Source organism: Solanum lycopersicum, chromosome 7 (genome assembly GCF_036512215.1).
Source record: "Solanum lycopersicum chromosome 7, SLM_r2.1".
Lineage (NCBI taxonomy): Eukaryota > Viridiplantae > Streptophyta > Magnoliopsida > Solanales > Solanaceae > Solanum > Solanum lycopersicum.
In genome coordinates this window covers 62894387-62913401 of record NC_090806.1, presented here as the reverse complement: position 1 = coordinate 62913401, position 19015 = coordinate 62894387, and the positions used below count along the sequence as shown (strand labels likewise).

Genomic DNA, 19015 nt, shown 5'->3' with positions numbered 1-19015 from the left:
GACATGCAACAAATGTCAATGAATTGAAACCTATCAAAAAGTGGAATATTGTGAAGAAGTCCGTAGAAAGTTTTTGTTGGTTCTTCAACCAACTCTCTCGAAAAGATATTCATTAACTATCACCTATAAAACAACCCAATCCAACTTATCAAATTGATATGTATTATTTTAAAGTTTGAAATGCAATGTATTGCCACGTGGAGAAAAAAATCCAATTGGGCAAGTAAGTGTAGTTCTTAAGCCTACTCAATCTGCCGCATGGCCATAACCATTTAGCCACGTTGTAAATCAATTCCCAAACACTATGGAGTAAAGTGGCCACCTAGAAATTCCACCTTATTATATCTACTACTCCATTTCTTTTTATTTATCCGATTAAATTTGAATTTGCGTAAAACTCTCTATACATATTCCTTAGCTGCTGCTCCGAAAGAAACTAAAAAAAGAACACTTCCAAAACTTGTTACATTTTTCTTCTTTTCTTCCTAAATGGATTGGATCAGAGGTCATACCATAGGCCGCGGCTCCTCTGCTGCTGTCTCCGCGGCTAAATCAATTTTGTCCGGTGAGGTTTTTGCTGTTAAGTCAGTGGAGCTATCAAAGTCACAGTTATTGCAAAAGGAGCAGAAAATTCTGTCCCAATTGAGCTCCCCTTATGTAGTTAAGTACATGGGGTATGATGTTACCAAAGAGAAGGATAAACTCATGTTTAATGTTAGGATGGAGTATATGCCGGACGGTACACTTTCCGATGAAATTCGAAAACAGAGTGGCCGGATGAACGAACGGTTGATCGGGTATTATACGAAGCAAATGGTACAAGGATTAGACTACTTACATTCAAGAGGCATAGCACACTGTGACATAAAGGGGCAAAACATTTTATTAGGTGAATCCGGTGCCAAAATTGCTGATTTTGGATGTGCCAGGTGGATTCATCCGGCAGAGCCAATTGGAGGAACGCCGATGTTCATGGCACCGGAGGTGGCGCGTGGGGAAGAACAGGGGTGTGCAGCAGATATTTGGGGATTGGGATGTACAATTATCGAAATGGCTACTGGTGGATCGCCATGGAATAATGTGACAAACGCAGCTTCATTACTTTACAAAATTGCATTTTCAGAGCAATCCCCTGAAATACCTAAATTCCTGTCCTTACAAGCAAGGGATTTCTTAAGCAAATGCTTAACAAGAGATCCAAAAGAAAGATGGACAGCTAAACAACTCCTCAAACATCCATTTCTTGAAGAATTAAACTTGAATTCTACGTCAACAAATCAAAATTTCGTGACGAAGTCACCAACAAGCATTCTTGATCAAGACATATGGAATTCAGAAACGATGTATTCCACAATATTACAAGAAGTTAGCTCTCCTCTGCAAAGATTAAGAGATTTGAGTTCAAATTCAGGAGAATGTAATTGGAGATGGAATGATGACGAGATGTGGATCACAGTTAGAAGCAGCAATAATGAATAACTCATGGAGCAATGATCTTGCTGTAAATTTTTGTTCTGTTCTAATTACTTACAGTAATATTCAGTGTACAGATCCGATAGTAACCAAAAATCCCAGATACTTGCAGCAATATTAAAAAGATTTTCTATTGTTTCCGGCCAATAGCCATCTGACATTATATGAGTATACACGTTAATTTATATAAAATTAAATAAATAGACACATAATATTATTATTTTGCTTTTAGAGAAATGAAGTATATTCGAATTCAGAGCGTAATTCTTATTAGTTTGGAAAAAAGCCACAAAAACTGTGTAAAATGAGGCAGCTCAGCTAGTAAATTTCATTTGTTTTACAACTTACTTAAATAAAATACATGAATCTGTAATTTCCTGCAATACCACACGACAAGTTGAAGCTTAAATTTGTCTGAAAGCTAAAGTCACACGTGACTCATGAGGTTTAACATAAGTAGCCCATCTGTCATCCAGTTATTTTAAACAGTTCGGAATCAAAGTAATATCTTTTTTAAATAACAAAGTAATATCCTTTTCCTCAAAAAAATCAATTTAACTTGCGGTTGATCATAGATATGAAATCATTTTTTTTTAAAAAAATAATTCTTTACATATCAGTTTGATTACGAAATTTTATTTGATTTTAAAAATCTAATTTTTAAAGTTCTAAAAACTAGTTGAGACCACCTTCTCGAATTTAAGGACATTAATTTGTAAAATTTCAATAATAAATAAATTAAAATGCATATCTAAACAATTTTAAAAACTCAAAGTTGTGCATTTTTTAATGGGAAAATGGACATATACCATAGGAATACGTCGCACACTTTTATCGGTCAATTCAATATTTACTAAATATCAGATTAGTAGATAAGATAATGACTCCGCCGTCAAATCCCAGGGCTCAACCCTGGACAGGCGGTGGAAACTACCAAGCTGGAGTACGGTAGGGGCAGAGGAAATTTCCGGTGGAGCGGTGTATATATCTAATGAAGGACATATATAATCTAGATAAATATAACGAATGGTACGTATATACCATTTTTTATTTTTATGATAGTACTTAAAAAAAAAATGTAAAAACACGTGAATATCCTGAAAACTGACACCACCCTAGCTCCGCCCCGTAAACCGTATACTTTTCTTCCCTATTTTTTTCCCCAAATATTCATGCAACTGTTATTTAAATTGGAATTTTTAAAAAATGGTTTAAACCAACCTCGCATGATCATTAGCTAACTCACAAGCCACGCCTCCATAAATGGGACAGCATGGCATGGCAAATGGAGTACCATTAATTAAATAATTAATTAGTGGCAGTTGATTTGTAATCTACTATAATATTTAATTGTTAGATTTAGATGCTAATTTTTAAAATTAGTACTGCGTCATATGGCATGAGGCCAAGGGATGATACAATTTTTTTTATTGTTTTTTTTGCTTTTACTTAAAAACTAAACCCTACCTATTTATTCTCTAATTACCTCATATTTAGTTATAGATTTTGAGATTGAAAATTTGAGTATTTGAAGTTTAAAAAAGAACTTTCGTGATTTAAAGTCAATTATTTTTTAAACTTAAGATTTTTTTTAGAACAGATGTTTAAATCTCATCGAAAATTTATGACTAAACAGATATATATTTAAAGATAAAAAAAATTAGCATGACTACTTGTTGAAGTTTTTTTATTTCCATTCTAATTATGTAGATAAATAATACATTGGTATTGCTATTGTGTGTCTTTAATAGTATGCACACCAAGTGCACAAGCCATTTGAAGACACATTTTAAATAGTTAAGAAGTTGGTATCTAATAAGGAACTTGTGGAAAATTGAAGGTATGATTGTTGCACTTTTCACAAAACACACTTTGCCACATTGAATTAAATTTTCACACACTTGATGTAGAAGCTACCAACCACTTACTAAAAGGCCAACTTTTTGTCACTGTGTTTTGGAATGGTTTAAATAAACTCTCAACGTATATATATGATTCTTACTTTAGCATCACGAAAAAGCAATATCTCAATATATTACTTCTAGAAGGAAATGATCTTGCGTTTAGAAATAGTTTTGACGATATTGGCGGTAATGAGCAGTGACGATTCGAATTTTCACCAAGAGGATCCCATACGGGAAAAAATTAAAATATATATTATAATTAAAAAGAACTCGACATATACTATATATACAATTAAAAAATGATTTTAACAATATATGATATTCTGTTGAAGGTGTGTTGGGATGAATCCCTAGCTAGCACCAAGTTGGCTCTTCCTCTGATAATAACTATTTTGACGCTAGTGAAGCTAACAATTGTTATCTTGATACAGAGTTGTAATTTCATAAAGCCAAATTAAGATGGAATTTGATCTATAAATTAAAAATAATTAATAAATGCAATTCTTTGATTTATTAAAATCACTTAATCATGATAATAAATTGCATTGATTCGATATAAACATATATGTATTTATCGTTTTGTTTCCTCAATTGCCTTTTTCGTCTTTATTTCACTTAGTTGACACTTGACAATTTAACCATTATTTAAAATTTTAACTCTTTGTCTATCTTGAAAGATTACATATCCTCATGATTTTAGAAAAGATATCTTTGATTGTAATCTTCCACTTCTTGTTTCTTTTCCTAAAGTCCTTAAAGACTTCGCAATACTATAATTTGCCAAAAAAATTCAATTGACTTTATGCTTGTCCTTGTTCTTGGTATTTAATTTTTATTGTAAATTTGATGGATAAGCATGTAGTAACAAATTCAATGCCTACCAAAAATTGGAATATTCTCAAGAACTCGGTAAAAAATTTAATTAGTTCTTTAACCAAAAATTCTCATGAAAAGTTACTCCTTTATCGGTTAATCTTCAAAAGTGGTTACACAATAACTTAATCTACCACCATCCAACTTGTTTCAATCACTATAAATTGAAAGATTAAATCGGTTTAAACTTCAATGTTTTGGCAGGTAGTGAGAACACAATTGGCCACATAAAGATCGACCTCCACATAGTCTAAGAGTGAAAAAATTATATCATATATGAAATATTATACGAAATATATATTGAATATTGGAGACACTTGATAAAATTCCTAACTGATTACCATTTGGCCACGTTGTAAATCAATTTTCAAACTATATGGAGTAAAAGGGAAAAAAGAGGCCACCTAAGGTCTACCCAACTAATTTGGAATTCACCATATATATATGCCTCCATTGTAGCTTCTAAACAAACAAAAAACAGAGCATTTTCTTATATTCTTACACTTTCTACCAATCTTCTTCTTCTTCATAAATGGATTGGATCAGAGGTCATACCATAGGCCACGGCTCCTCTGCTGCAGTCTCCGCGGCCAAATCAATTTTGTCAGGTGAGGTCTTTGCTGTTAAGTCAGTGGAGCTATCAAAGTCACAGTTATTGCAAAAGGAGCAGAAAATTCTGTCCCAATTGAGCTCCCCTTATATAGTTAGGTACAAGGGATATGATGTTACCAAAGAGAAGGATAAACTCATGTTTAATATTAGGATGGAGTATATGCCGGACGGTACACTTTCCGATGAAATTCGAAAACAGAGTGGCCGGATGAACGAACCGTTGATCGGGTATTATACGAAGCAAATGGTACAAGGATTAGAGTACTTACATTCAAGAGGCGTAGCACACTGTGACATAAAGGGGCAAAACATTTTATTAGGTGAAACCGGTGCCAAACTTGCTGATTTTGGATGTGCCAGGTGGATTGATCCGGCGGAGAGGGAGGGGGATGCAGAGGCGATTGGAGGAACGCCGATGTTCATGGCACCGGAGGTGGCGCGTGGGGAAGAACAGGGGTGTGCAGCTGATATTTGGGGATTGGGATGTACAATGATTGAAATGGCTACCGGTGGATCGCCATGGAATAATGTGACAAACGCAGTTTCATTACTTTATAAAATTGCATTTTCAAAGCAATCCCCTGAAATACCAAAATTCCTCTCTTCACAAGCAAGGGATTTTTTAAACAAATGCTTGAGAAGAGATGGTAATGAAAGATGGACAGCTAAACAACTTCTCAAACATCCATTTCTTGAGTCAAATTCTACGATAATTCAAGATTTTGTGACGAGTTCACCGACGAGCATTTTAGATCAAGACATATGGAATTCAGAATCTACGATATTAGAAACAGTTAGCTGTCCTGTGGAAAGGGTGAGAGAATTAATTTCGAATTCAGGTGAATTGAATTGTAGATGGAATGATGATGAGAAATGGATGACCGTTAGAATTAAGTCATGAACAATGAAAACTTGCTGTAAATTTTGTACTATACACACTGTACAGATCCAGTAATGTAGAGTTGGATAATATGAAATTTTACTTTTTATCCTTGTAGTAACAATTATTTTATCCTTCAATACCACATGACCGTATAAGCAAAGTAACAATTCATTATTTTGCGTATTATATTAATGAAGAAATAAAGGATAATGATCACTTAAAGATAGTGACCGACTACTACATATATAAAAAAAGATTGAGATAGACTTTAAAAAATTAGTGGTTTAAGGAATTTTTATACATTAGAAAAGAAAAAGAAATAATACCTAAGATAAAAAAAAAAAAAAAAAAGTAGACGCAACAAAAATGTATGTGGACATGATTTAAAAGTGACCATTTCTTGGTCCTTATTAATAACAGAGAATGAAATTAGAACTCTACCACTTTACACTTTTCAAAATTTGAAATTATGGATCTCCGATGACCTATTGGCTCTAAAATTAATTTGAGCCGTGTATTATTTCAATTTTCGGATAATTTGAAATAAACTACTTAAAATAGATAGATAAATAAGTAAGTAAAATATTAATCCGTTTAAATTTGAATCAATCGTGTATATTTTTGTGGACTAACTTCACCAATACTTTAAGATAACACCCCTCACTTGATTTCCTCGGCACTTACCATTTACCTACCGCAAATACTGAAAAGGTGTTAAATATTACTACTATTTTTTTCAATCATACTATAAAAATTGATATTTTATAATTTTATTTTATATAACATATATAAAATGACAAAAATTAAAGAAAATTCTAATACATTTTACAAATCTTTTATTTAAGATCACAAAATCTAAAAACCTTCATTATTTTTTATATTTCATATCAAAGCAGAAGTAAAAACATAATTTTAAATGGAGGAGAATACTATTATCTGGCTGAGAAATATAATAAGTTAAATTATCTGAGCTGTTCACGTTTGATAAAGTTCCCCAATTGTATATCGAAGTTGATGCCAAGTTTAGTAGTGTTATTGGGCAGACTGTGGTGAACTTTACGTATTCCTATTAGTTTGGGAGAAGCAAGAAGCTATCTGTCTCTGTGGTGGGACAGCCGGTAAGTCTATAAGGTCGATCTTTGATATTCATATTGAAATTCGATTAAATCAGATATTATAATGAAAAATTTCATATTGGATAAAACGCTTTTTAAGAAAGGAGATTGTGTATTCAAATGACTCAAACTCAAGATCTCTATTTAAGGATGAAACAGTATTTATCACTCCACTATAATCCTTGTTGGTCACACGTACGAGAAAAATACATTATTTCCTCTATTTTTATTTGTTTGATCTATTTTGACTTAATACGAAATTTAAGATGATAAAAAAGATCTTTAAATTTTATAATCATAAATTAAAGGTATATCAAATACATTTAAATGTTCATTAATCTTATAGCCTTAATCAAACTATATAGAAAGTTGAAATTAAAAAATTGCTAAAAGGAAAAGAGCCATCTTTTTAAGATAGTATTACTTTCTCCATTCATATAATTTGGTTTCAACATTGACCTGACACACTATTTATGAAAGTTTTAATTAGAACTAATTTTACTTTTAATTTCGTGTGCAAACACTTGTTTAACGATCAAATTTAGTCTAGTTTGGGGGAATTAATGAGTAGGTCGTTTCTTTTTTCCTTTTGCTTATTATGTATAGAGGACTCTTTTAAGTTTTGTTAGCGTTTTAATATTTATTTACTTTCTGTTTTTCACATGAAAAATACTTCTAAAAAAAGGCAAGATTTAATTAACAATATGGTTAAACTGTCAATTATAGAATAGAGTTTATGGTTTTGGAAACAATCATTTAAAGATATCTTTGCACACGAAAGCTCATGATCTTTAATTTTAACATTATTTCTTTATCTTTTGTTCCATTAGTCACATTTTGCAAAATGTGGTGGAGCTACTTTTTTTCCAATGATAAAAAAGTATAACCTTTGACGTTTCACAAAATAAGGTTCTCTTTTTTAACTATTAGCAAAATAAATTAATAATATATTCAGCGTAATTCTATAAGTCTGAAAAGAATGATTTGTATGTAATTTTATATCTACCTAGTGAAGGTAAAAAAAAAAGAGTTGGTTTGAAGAAGAAATATAGAACTTTATGTAATGCCTTTTCAACTAATAATGAAAGAAGTTGCAACTAATTTCACCAAAACTGCAATTTTCACTCTACAAACAAAATAATTCACCTCGTCAATTTTTTGGTGAAGTGCAAGTTAACCAACTTTTGTTTCTATTTTTATCTTGGATCTGTCAATTATGATCCAACAAAAGTAACATATATGATTCATCGTCCTTCTCCAAAACAGAGAAAAAGAAATTTGAGTGGTCATCTTTTTCCTTTCAGAATTTGCTTTTTATTGCATACGTGAAGAGATGATGTGTGATCATTGGGAAATTCAATGAACTGAACTTTCGTTATGTGTTATTTCTGCGACTTAAACTTGTGATTTTCGAGAGATTTTTAGTTATGTTAAAGTTCCCTTCTATCGTACTGATGAAAGCTACCATAAGCTAAAATAATTGAAGATGACTCTCGGAAACACTTGAAATCAATTTACAACAATACACTGAATCTATTTTCATCTAAATCTTCAAAAAGTACTTAAAAGATGTAGATATTGATGAGTAATTTTCTTCTAGCACAAACCAAAACGTTGCGTAATTAGTATTACAAATTAACCAGCAATTACGATAGACGGGCAAATTACTGTCATAACACAACAGCTGTTAAAAAATCCAGCAAAAAGATTCAAGCATCAGTTATTTATTTACAAGTGCAGACAATTTTCTAGTTTAAATGACAACGTGATACTAATCGGGTCACAACACAGAGATGTTGAGGCGCTTAAGCTGCTTCCGCAAAGCCAACTCTCATTTTCTCATAGTCAAACACTGTATGGTAGCGACCCATGAAAACATCTCCCAAGATCCTGTACCACATAATTATAATGAGCTAATTAATCGACTATATCAATCAAGCAGATGTATCTAAGTCAAATAAACAAGTATACATAAATGGTGACGAAGAAGCTGAATATTAGCATAGTATAAATTATACTCTGTTGTTTCCAAAATTTGAAAGGGGTGATAGCAAATAACGTCACATAATCTGGAATGGAGGGAGTACAAATTTTCATCGAGGTGATTCATAGAAGCTGATTATTGTGGCGTCAAATAACCACACTAGGGAATAATGAGAGTGCTGAGCAAAAAATAGAGAGGCGAGAGGCATACCAAAGGGGTCCACGAGGAGGCGGCACATCTAATGCTGTGAATCCACTTATGCACTGTGCAACAGGAGCCTCGCCAACTTTAAGGACATACTGTTCAGTAATAAACACAAAAAGGAATGTCAGGCATCCGGCATATTTGCATTTTGCCAATGTGATTGGTTCATGTTATTTGTTTTTCAAGGACTTCTGTTTCGGGACCTATTTTGGGGAAAACAAAGACAGTAAAGAGTCTTCATCCTAGTGTTAACTGTTGAATCAATCTCCAAAAAACATCACTTGGTTAAAAAATAGACAAAGAAGGTAGTCTACAATGCCAATTTTTCTTGAAAAGAATTGGCTGGATATGGATTGCCTATTCGACGCATGTTCTCTGAAGCAATATCTTAAATGAGACGAAGTACATCAGTAGATCAGATAAAAATTACCTGCTGCGGCGTCAGCTCAAATGTTTTATCACCAACGGTAAAGGAAACATTAGGCATGGAAGCAAGGCTGTTGCAGTCAACTGCAGATTCTCCCATTGGACTGGGAATTCGGTCGCAAAGCTGCAGTTGGGATTTGAATAAAGCCTTGAGATCTCAATTAACCGACATTCACTTTATATTATGTATAAAATCCACCTCACCTTATTCATATAGTCAAAGATTCTATCTGCAGTTTCATTTCGCCTTAATTGGTTTTGCATCCATACCACAGCCATCTCACAAACCCTGCACATCTCGTCATGCACACCATTCGAAGCCTCATTGTGTTTGTCCACCACACTCTCAATAATCATGCTGCATATATAATCAAAAACATTAATAATTGGTCCAGACATGCAGCAATAAAATCAAGGATGAATGTGTTCAAATAAACAGCAGCTAGTAGAACCTGCAGCAACTTCACGAAACAATAAATTATTCATTTTTTCTCTAAACAGTAATCACTAGAGGAAGATAGTTGATAAAACTGATGAGATACCAGTCTTATGGCATGCGTATATTTAATCATTTCTAATTACAATTATTTCAAATGCAAAATGTTGAACATGCAGATGTATTTAACCTCACCTAACATCTTTTCCACCATCCCTAGAGCATAAACCGATTTGGGAGCAGATCTGTTGAGGCGCTGCCTGTAAAGCATAGGCGGGAAAAAACCAGAACTCAGATTCTAATATCAAATGCAGAAAGCTGCTCAAAATTAGTAACTTGACACAGTTAGGTGTCGGTGAAAACACTCTGATGCAGTGGAGGAGACACCTTGTACCAAGAGGTGTCATCCATAATTTTCAATATGTGCGCTCATCCATAATTTTAAATGTGTGCGCACACATGCACATGGGGGTAATGCAATAAGTCAACAAATCTTGAAAAAAATACAAATTAAAATAGCAGTTTGAGACAGGAGTAGTGTAAGAACCCTCACATCCCCAGATCTAAACCCTTAGACAAGCCAAATCAGTGGCAATAGGCTCCACTATATGTGCAAAATCCTGTGTATACCACTGTTTGGGTACAAATATTTCTCTAGGATATTATAGGAAAGATACTTCGCAGATGTCATACCTTTGATTCGAGTAGATCCAGTATAGTTTTTCCATATTCACTGACTACTGACTTGCACTCCTGGCTGACAACTCCTGACGCTCCAATTGCATGATTTATTTGAGTAATAATGGTCTGAAAAAAGAATATATGAATGAACAAAATTAGTTTATTCTGATGCATGTTGTTGGTGAGAATTTATTACCATAAGCAAGAAACAAACATGTATCAAGAACTCGATGATTTAAACTGAACATCATGGAGTAGCAGATGAGTAAGAAGTCACATGGCCCCAAAACACCTATTCCATTGTTATGAATAACGAGATCTACAAAAATGTCCAAAAACTTAAATGTACGTGATCAGGTCACAAGTCTCCTAACCTCTAAAATTCTTCATCTGGTGAGAAGAGCTTGTCAATCAGGTATCTAGGATTACATTAGATTTTAAAAAACCATTCCTTATTTATAATGTTCAACTCCGTTACTGGCTAGACCGGCTTTTGGGCAAAGTCCAAAAGAAATTTGAGAAATATTTTTTTCGAAAAACAGAAATTCAAGGAAATATTACTAGTCATTAACGATCCTAATAGAAGCAATCAGTAAACAAAGAAAATGTTTAGACACGTTTTATACACAACAAAATCTGCAAGTTCAGATTTTAAAAGAAAAACCATGAAGAACTACAAGTGTGCAGTTTGCTAATCGAAAGAATGTTGCAGTTCTGTATAAGTTAGTGTTACTTGCTCAAAGTTTGATATGAAGAGAATATATATAATTGTGGTTCTGGCTCTTATTGACTGTATTTCAAGCAAGATACATACCGTTGGTCCTGCCAATAAGGACGTTCCAGAGTCTGCAATTGCTGAACAACCACCAGAACAAAATCCTGGGGGGGGGGGGGGGGGGGGGAAGAGAAGAAAGTTAGCTTCACTGACTACGTGAAGAAAAATCGCTTGCAAATTCAGAATCATTAATTTTCATAGGGAACGTCACAAACAATAAAAAAAAATACCAGTTGTTTCACCACCGACAAGCACATCACCCATATCAAACTGAAAATCCGACATACTTTAATCAGTCCAAGCAAAAAGTATACAGCATAGGTGCAGATTCATTTTTTAGAATTTGAATAGAAAACCCACCTGCCAGTAGCCTTTGTGAGTTACAGGAACATATGTATGTTCACCCTTGAAATGATTGGGATCAACTCCACCGAAAACAAGTTCACCTCCTTCTTCCTCTTCAGCATTCCGATTGAACCAGAATGAGAAGACAGATTGTTTAACAAGACCTTGATTTACCATATTATACCTAAGAAAATTACAGATGTCTCAAGAATTGATTGATTCAAGCAAGAGATAATTTAAAAGAACATAACAGATCAAAAGAAGTAAATTCCATATAATCAAACACATAACTATGAAGATCTAGCAAAATTTTAAAGTACAACAATTTTTATCATACAAATATGGATAGCATACCAGACAGGGACAGCTTTCCCTACAGATATCTCTTGAAATCCAAGTCCAAGAATACCATCAAACTTGGCTGCCAAAAAGGTGATGCCTGGTTCTCGAGTTGCCTCGATAAAGTCCTATTCCAAAAAGAAAAAAAAGTTAGGAAAGAAACTCACAGAGCCCACTCAAAACACTTCAATTCAATAATCACCTGATCTTTGACAACGAGATCGCCAACTTTGACATTGTCATTGCTAAAATATCCAGAAATTGATCCAGTTCCATAGTGGATTGCAGCAGATGTCCCTGCATCAAGAATGAATTGTTTGATATTTGGCAAACTATTTTCATTTGCAGGAAAACTTCAGAAGGATAAATACCAAACTAGGCAGAGGTTCTTCTTCTGTCTATAGATCTCGACAATGATAGAGCTTTGTCCTAATAGACTATCCTCCGCCTATATAATGTCAACACTCCGTATTTAACCATATCAGGGTAAGTAACATGACAAGCATCTCAACTTCTTCGCAATATTTGAAAGTTTTTACATTTAACACACACTACCATAAAGGAGGACATGTTCACCACTGGAGACATGGAAGGCACTTAATCATCAGCTTTCATGGTTTATTGCGACTGTCAAGCTTCTCTCATTTTTTCGAAGATAGAGTGGAACAGATTAAATTAAGTAGTGTCAAAGCAATGCTATAAAAAGCATATAAGATCAATTTTGTGAACATGCAATGGAGATGACCATCTACAATAATCCATTTTGATCTTTATCTGTTCTTTGACATTAAAGTTCCAAATATCTCCAAGTTAAATTATTTTTTTGCAACCTCAGCTTGACGGAGTTGTTATTATATCAGGTCATTTAACTAAATAATAGATGACTTGTTGCTATCAGTCTGTCCTCATTGAATGGAAAAAAATCACAGCACACATCCAATCAACGAAAAAGTACATATACTCCAACAAATAAACAAAAACCTCAGGTTGGACTCCAGGTGAAGTAAAGAAAACGTGAAACAGACTAGAAACATGAGTAGCGTCTATACCGTTCTTTTTGTAGGTACTGGAGTGACTTGACTTGTATTTTGGGTGGAGATAACAAGCAAGCTGCATCAGATCAAATTAACACAAGGCTTCATTGTTAAGACATGGCAACATGTATTTGCATCAGTAAAAACAACAGTATATAGCTACTCACTGAAAAATGACATTTAGCAGAGGGCACCCAAAGATTAGAACTTCCAGTATCAAAGATGACAGTGAACTTTTGAGGTGGTGAGCCAATGCTAATCTCACCAAAGTACTGAGCATCCAAGTAGTTCTTTAGTGCAATAATACCAGAGTCTGAATCTCCTACATTTCCACCAAGACGATACTTCCGTGCAGAATGCACTCCATTAGAATCAATGCCCCCAAAAACATGGTTGGTCTGATCCAACTTCCTCTTCTTAATTTCAACTCTGACCAGTCCATCATTTGATACCGAAAACACCAAAGGGGATAAAAGAAGCAACAAGCACACCGCAATTAAACAGGCTCCATATCTAGTACCCATACTTAGCACTGCATAACACATGAAAACAGGTCAATTAATCTGCCATTGGTACACACTCTCCTTTGTCATTTTCGGATCCAACACTTAGTTGGGACAACAAGACATTAACTTAAAACATTGTCTTCTCTTTAAATCTTCAATTTTAAGAACAAGCTCACGATCAAAAAATTTAAACACAATGAACATATAGGGACCCATGACACAAATTCCACAAAAACTGATACACTGCAGAAAACAAAAAACAAAGAAATAGACAGTTCTACTTCCCAACACAACCACTTCGATATAGCTGAAGAAATTCAAAGAAGCTATTAATATGCAATGACACAAATACAAAAACAATACACCAAGTATTTTCTCACAAGTTCGATATGAGGGAGGGCAGTGTATACACAGACCCTACCCTGCCTTATTCACAGGTAGAAAAGTTGTTTCCGATAGACCCTCCGTATTTACAAAAACAATTTTCTTCAAGTATTCACAAAAAAAAAGTACCAGAAACTTAAGTACTTCATTACAATCAGCAAACGTAGTCCTTAAAGACAAAGTCCACGGAAGGCAATATCATCATCATCATCTCAAAATCATCCTACCCACACCAATTAACTATACACAATGCAGATACAAAACCTTAAAGAAGCCGACATTTCAAATTACCCCTAAAAACTGAATCTTTTTACCATCAAGGCATCAACCCACCTGAGTCAACAAAAAAACATGATCTTTTAAATTCTTTTTACCTCAAACAGATCAAAAAGGGAAGGTCAACACAGTATCACCATTCCTCCGCTCATACAATTTTCCCCAAAACTCAGTAAAGAACACACATACAAAAGTACAAATTACAAAAAGAACATCAATTAAGTGATCAAAGCTGAAATCTTGTAGCATAAAACTTGATTACACAAAAAGGGGAAACTCAATCACGTTCATAAAAGAGAAAAATAAGATGATTAGTGAAGCTTACCAGAGAATCGACACCGAAAAAATTGAAAAGTTTTAGGTTTTTAGGAGAAACCTAGAATGAACAAAACAAGAATGGTGTGTCAACTTATAGAGCTTTAACTTAGCCAATTGGGTTACTCACATAACCCAAGGTTGCATATATTAAATTATTAATAAATTTAATAGAAATATCTACACGTCATGTAAATAAATTAATGGGATCTTATCTTTCGAATAAAATTCAAGATAGGAGTATTGATTTTGACAAAATTGTTTGTATTTTTCTTTTTTTTGAAAAAGATACAGGAGGAAAGTGAGAAGGAACCTTCCACCAGACTTTCATTTGTCTCACCAATAATAATAATTGAACTGATTTAGTATTAAAAATATTCGCCTAATTCCTTACTTTTTATATTAATATCATTGACTTAATACGATATATAAAAATAAAAAAATAATATAAAATTAATGTTTTAAAACTTATTAAATATTTATGTGATTGAAAATCATTTCACTAAAAAAAATTTATTTAGATATTCTCTTTTAAACTAATTATAAAAAAAAAAAAAAAAGTAGTATAAAATGAAAGGGAGGAAGTATGAAGTTACATATAGCATATTGGGAAATTTAGCCTTGAAGTGTGTAATATTCTCCAACTTATTCCCTTCCTCGCCTTATTCCATAATTAAAGGGGCAATGGTTGTTTAATAATACCCTTACTTAGATTAATCACAATAAAAAATTAAATTTATATTAAGTATGTGTTTAAATTTGTATATACAAACAAATATTTGTGACTTAGGTTTATATGTTCGACATTCAATACAAAATTATAATATAAAATTAGATTTATATTAAGTGTGTATTTGGATTTACGATTTCAACGTTTGTACATGTGATTTCAAATTATATTAAATTTTCAATTAAAATATATATATATATATATATATATATAATATGTAAACATATACCTTTTGGTAATTATGAAAAATTTTATTACCAAATTGAGAACTCACACGCAAGTAACAAACAACAAACCGTCATTGGACATAGTTCCAATTCTGAGTGAGCACCTATCTAACTCTAACAATTAAGCTTAGAAACTCTAGCTAATTTAGGCTTCTTAAAAACATAGTTAACTAGCTAGCCACACTTGATATTCCCACATATGTGGCAGCTTTAAGAATTTTCCTGACCAGCCACGATCTATTAATGAAAAGATCTACTTTGTTCTAGTACTTGAGTTCTTTCTCCTTATCCTTCATTATTTCCTGCTAATTTATCTAATGCATTATCTCTGGTGGATCCCCCTCTTCCTGATTGAAAAATGATTTGTCTTTATATGGGGAGTCCTACAGAAGCTGCTCTTGGTTAGCTAGTGATAATATGCATATATTAAAATCATGATTTTAATTTCTTTTTCTTAAAAAAGGTAAAAATTTGACTCAAAAATATACTAGTAGGGTTTTTTTTGGTGTGTGTATGTTCTTTCTCCTTATCCTTCATTATTTCATACTAATTTATCAGATGCATTTTCTCTAGCGGACCTCCACTCTCCCCCCATAGAAGAACGATTAGTCTTTATTTTGGGAGTCCTACAGGAGCTGCTCTTGGTTAGCTAGGGATAACACGCAAATATTAAAAATCATGATTTTAATTTCTTTTTCTTAAAAAAAGTAAAAATTTGACGCCTATATATACTAGTAGATTTTTTTTTGTGTGCCCATATGTGCGAGCGAGCGCGTGCATGTACGTGGCCGTGCGTGTGTGCGTGGACGCTCTTGTTTGCGCGTGTGTGTTTAGGCTATGCTTCAGACGTATTTAAATGTTTGTACAGAAAAGACAAAATAGATAGTGGTGGTAAGTAATCTTGATGCTTTATAGTTGACAAAAATATTTGTAGTTGCAAGAGAAGATTTAGTAAGAATGGAGCTAGTATGGCCAATTGAAACATACCATGTTGAAACTTTGGACGTATTGCTTTTTTTAAAAATTTCTTAAAAAGCGGTACATAGGCAAAAGCATAATAATTTGAGATTTACTTAATTGCAAAAACTTTCTGAAAAACTAAGTATGAGAACAGAAAATAAAAAGGTTAGCAATTGACAGAATATATAGAGGAGAAAGATTTCATATTGTTAGTAGGACGGACTAAGTGGAGTGGACTTTAAACAATTTAAATGAAATATTTCATATATATATATATATATAAATTTCTTTAATTAAATATTGCAGGTAGAACTGTCAAAATGGACTGGCCCAACCCAACCCTAATGGGCTAAAGAGTAAAATGGGTTGGGGCGGACCCTTTTAGTAAAAGTGCCAATAAAATAGCGTTCCAACCCAACCCTAAGCGGGCCACGAGTTGGAAGTATCTGTTGTAAGACAAACTCTTGGACGTGCTTCTTTGAAAATCTTTTTCAAGGTATAGTTCATAACAATCTCTCGTCACAGTTCTACGAGAAGGAATATGAAATTGCGGCATTGTAACTCTCATGAAGTTTTTAAAACCCTCTTTCTCAACAAAACTAAATGGTAGCTCGTCAACAATTATCATTTTGGCTAAAGCTTTTCTACTTTGTGCTTGGTCAAATTTTCAAGTGCTAATGACCCCTTCCTTTGTTCTCGTTGAAGATGGTAGAAAATTAATTAGATTTTGACCTTTATTTACGGTGTCACGAGGAAATTTAGGACATGTTCTCATATGAGTATTCATTGATGACGTACTATTAGATGATGTAGAAGCTGCATAAGCTTTTGCGCAATACTTGCATTTGACTTTACTAGCTCCATTTTCATCGGTGAACTTTTTAAAATGTTTCCAACAATTAGCTCTAGGTTCCATGGTTTTTCTTTTCTTTGAAGTATCAACATCAACTTCAACCTCACTGGAAAATGAGGTGTAAGGTATGTTCTAATTTGAAGCTCCACTTTCACTTTTCTTACTTTCAGTTTGTGCCATCTATACAAAAGTGAAACAAACAACAAGAACAACAATCAACAAAGTTACAAGGATCAGGATTCAGGCATCTTAATACATTACTACTCCATATTTGGATTAAAACAAATCATTGATTTTTTTTCCCTTTCAATAACTTAGTTCACGCATATTATAAATACACCACCCTCTCATCATAAAAAATTGACTACATACTTGATGGCATACTAATTATATAGGGATACATCTACAATTAATTAGTAGTATAACTTATGTTTTTTTAAAATGTTCAAAATATAAAAAAAAAAACATATTTTGAGTGTCACTAGGAGTAATATATATGTTCAAGAAAAATAATACCTTTTTTATATTTTGATGTACTTTTATGTTTCCTATTATCATTAATGACATATTTTATAGTAAAAAATATTATAACATGTCTAAAATTACACAGTTGAAGCAGAAATAGATTCACAATTTTAAAATTGAAGTTTATAAAAGATTTAGGTAAATTAAAACTACAATAATGATTTGTTTTAAATTTTTCTCCATATTTGGATTTGGCAACAACCTTGGAATTTCTATTTTAAGAGGAATTTTGAAGAAGCTGCTGTTTGTGGAAGTTTGGCACAAGCTTGGTTATCTTCTTTCTTTCACTACTACTACTATTATTATTATTATTATTATTTATATTTTGGATGTGTTTTATAAAGACATAAGAAACTTACTTGAGACGACGAAAACGAGAGATGAGAGTTGAGAGATGAATGAGAGTGGTGGCTGAGGGCCCGTGGCTAGCTGGCGGGCGGCGACCAACGACTGGCGAGTGCTGTTGGCTGCGACGGCGGCTGGCCTGCGTGGCAACTGGCGGCGTGACGGTCGACGGTAGACGGTGGGTCGGTGGCAATGGACGTGTTTGGTGTTTCAAAGAAGAAGATTTCACTTTCAAAGAAGAAGGTTTCACTTTCAGTGTTAATTTAGGATTTATCATTTAGGGAAATTGGCTTAAGGCTTGGGTAATTGGGTTATGGGTATTTGGTTTAGGATTTAGGAATTTGAATAGTTGGGCTTGGGTTGAGTAATAGGAAGTTATGTAGTTGGGTTTGGGAGGATTAGGATTTAGGAATGGGTTACGGGGTAACAACAAATAACAATTATGTATATATATATAATTTTGATTTTTCGGTTAATCGAATTTTTAAATCTAAAAATAAAAAATCGAACCAAAATACCGAAATATTAAAATTCAAAACCAAAACTGACCGAAATAACCGAAACCAAAATTAAAAATAATTTGATTCGATCGATTTTTTCGATTTAAACCATATTATGCCCAGACTTATTCACCATACAGCTCAAAATCACACTACTATACAAAATATAAATAAAATTTTTAAATAATAAATATTTATTATATTAATATAAAAAAAATATGTCATGTTATGTTGAGTTATATTAGTCATATACAAAATAATTATATCGTTGATAAATATATTTTTTAATTTGTATATACAACTATTAAAA

The 19015-nt window shown here is 33.0% G+C and overlaps 3 protein-coding genes and 1 long non-coding RNA gene across 7 annotated transcripts; 2 read left to right on the top strand and 2 right to left on the bottom strand.

Annotated features, from left to right (window-relative positions):
• The first annotated feature begins 51 nt into the window (after positions 1–51).
• Positions 52–1620, top strand: LOC101258387 (mitogen-activated protein kinase kinase kinase 18-like). The gene has a single exon (XM_004243435.5). It carries the CDS (start codon positions 490–492, stop codon positions 1477–1479), a length of 990 nt encoding a protein of 329 aa, XP_004243483.1. The 5' UTR covers positions 52–489; the 3' UTR covers positions 1480–1620.
• Positions 1621–4416: 2796 nt separating this feature from the next.
• On the top strand, positions 4417–5866 carry LOC101256105 (mitogen-activated protein kinase kinase kinase 18-like). Its single transcript, XM_004243806.5, has one exon. It carries the CDS (start codon positions 4783–4785, stop codon positions 5761–5763), a length of 981 nt encoding a protein of 326 aa, XP_004243854.1. The 5' UTR covers positions 4417–4782; the 3' UTR covers positions 5764–5866.
• A 2572-nt stretch (positions 5867–8438) lies between these two features.
• On the bottom strand, positions 8439–14903 carry LOC101258673 (cyprosin). Of its 4 annotated transcripts, none has more exons than XM_004243436.5 (14): positions 14576–14903; positions 13252–13616; positions 13100–13160; positions 12253–12347; positions 12066–12178; positions 11727–11895; positions 11597–11636; positions 11406–11470; positions 10604–10717; positions 10106–10170; positions 9679–9832; positions 9479–9598; positions 9055–9143; positions 8439–8750 (listed from the first exon to the last, which is right to left on the bottom strand). In XM_004243436.5, the coding sequence occupies exons 2-14, from the start codon at positions 13606–13608 to the stop codon at positions 8666–8668; spliced, it is 1527 nt and encodes a 508-aa protein (XP_004243484.1). In that variant the 5' UTR covers positions 13609–13616; positions 14576–14903; the 3' UTR covers positions 8439–8665. The 4 variants fall into 4 exon arrangements, with proteins under 4 accessions (XP_004243484.1, XP_069143127.1, XP_069143128.1 ...); XM_069287026.1 differs by having other exon boundaries at positions 14349–14661; XM_069287027.1 differs by lacking the exon at positions 9055–9143 and having other exon boundaries at positions 8439–8808; positions 9455–9598; positions 14576–14898.
• A 1816-nt stretch (positions 14904–16719) lies between these two features.
• Positions 16720–18625, bottom strand: LOC138337242 (uncharacterized). The gene is made up of 2 exons (XR_011210800.1): positions 18220–18625; positions 16720–17515 (listed from the first exon to the last, which is right to left on the bottom strand). It is a non-coding gene; the product is annotated as an uncharacterized lncRNA (long non-coding RNA).
• Positions 18626–19015: the final 390 nt, after the last annotated feature.

Excerpts from the sequence above, each read along its gene's own strand:
- LOC101258387 (XM_004243435.5), top strand. The coding sequence starts at position 490 with ATGGATTGGATCAGAGGTCATACCATAGGCCGCGGCTCCTCTGCTGCT.
- LOC101256105 (XM_004243806.5), top strand. The coding sequence starts at position 4,783 with ATGGATTGGATCAGAGGTCATACCATAGGCCACGGCTCCTCTGCTGCA.
- LOC101258673 (XM_004243436.5), bottom strand. The coding sequence starts at position 13,608 with ATGGGTACTAGATATGGAGCCTGTTTAATTGCGGTGTGCTTGTTGCTT. Across the intron at positions 12,179-12,252 it reads ATCTCGTTGTCAAAGATCAG|GACTTTATCGAGGCAACTCG; the intron begins GTGATTATTGAA and ends TTTTTGGAATAG. Across the intron at positions 8,751-9,054 it reads CCTCCTCGTGGACCCCTTTG|GATCTTGGGAGATGTTTTCA; the intron begins GTATGCCTCTCG and ends TATGTGGTACAG.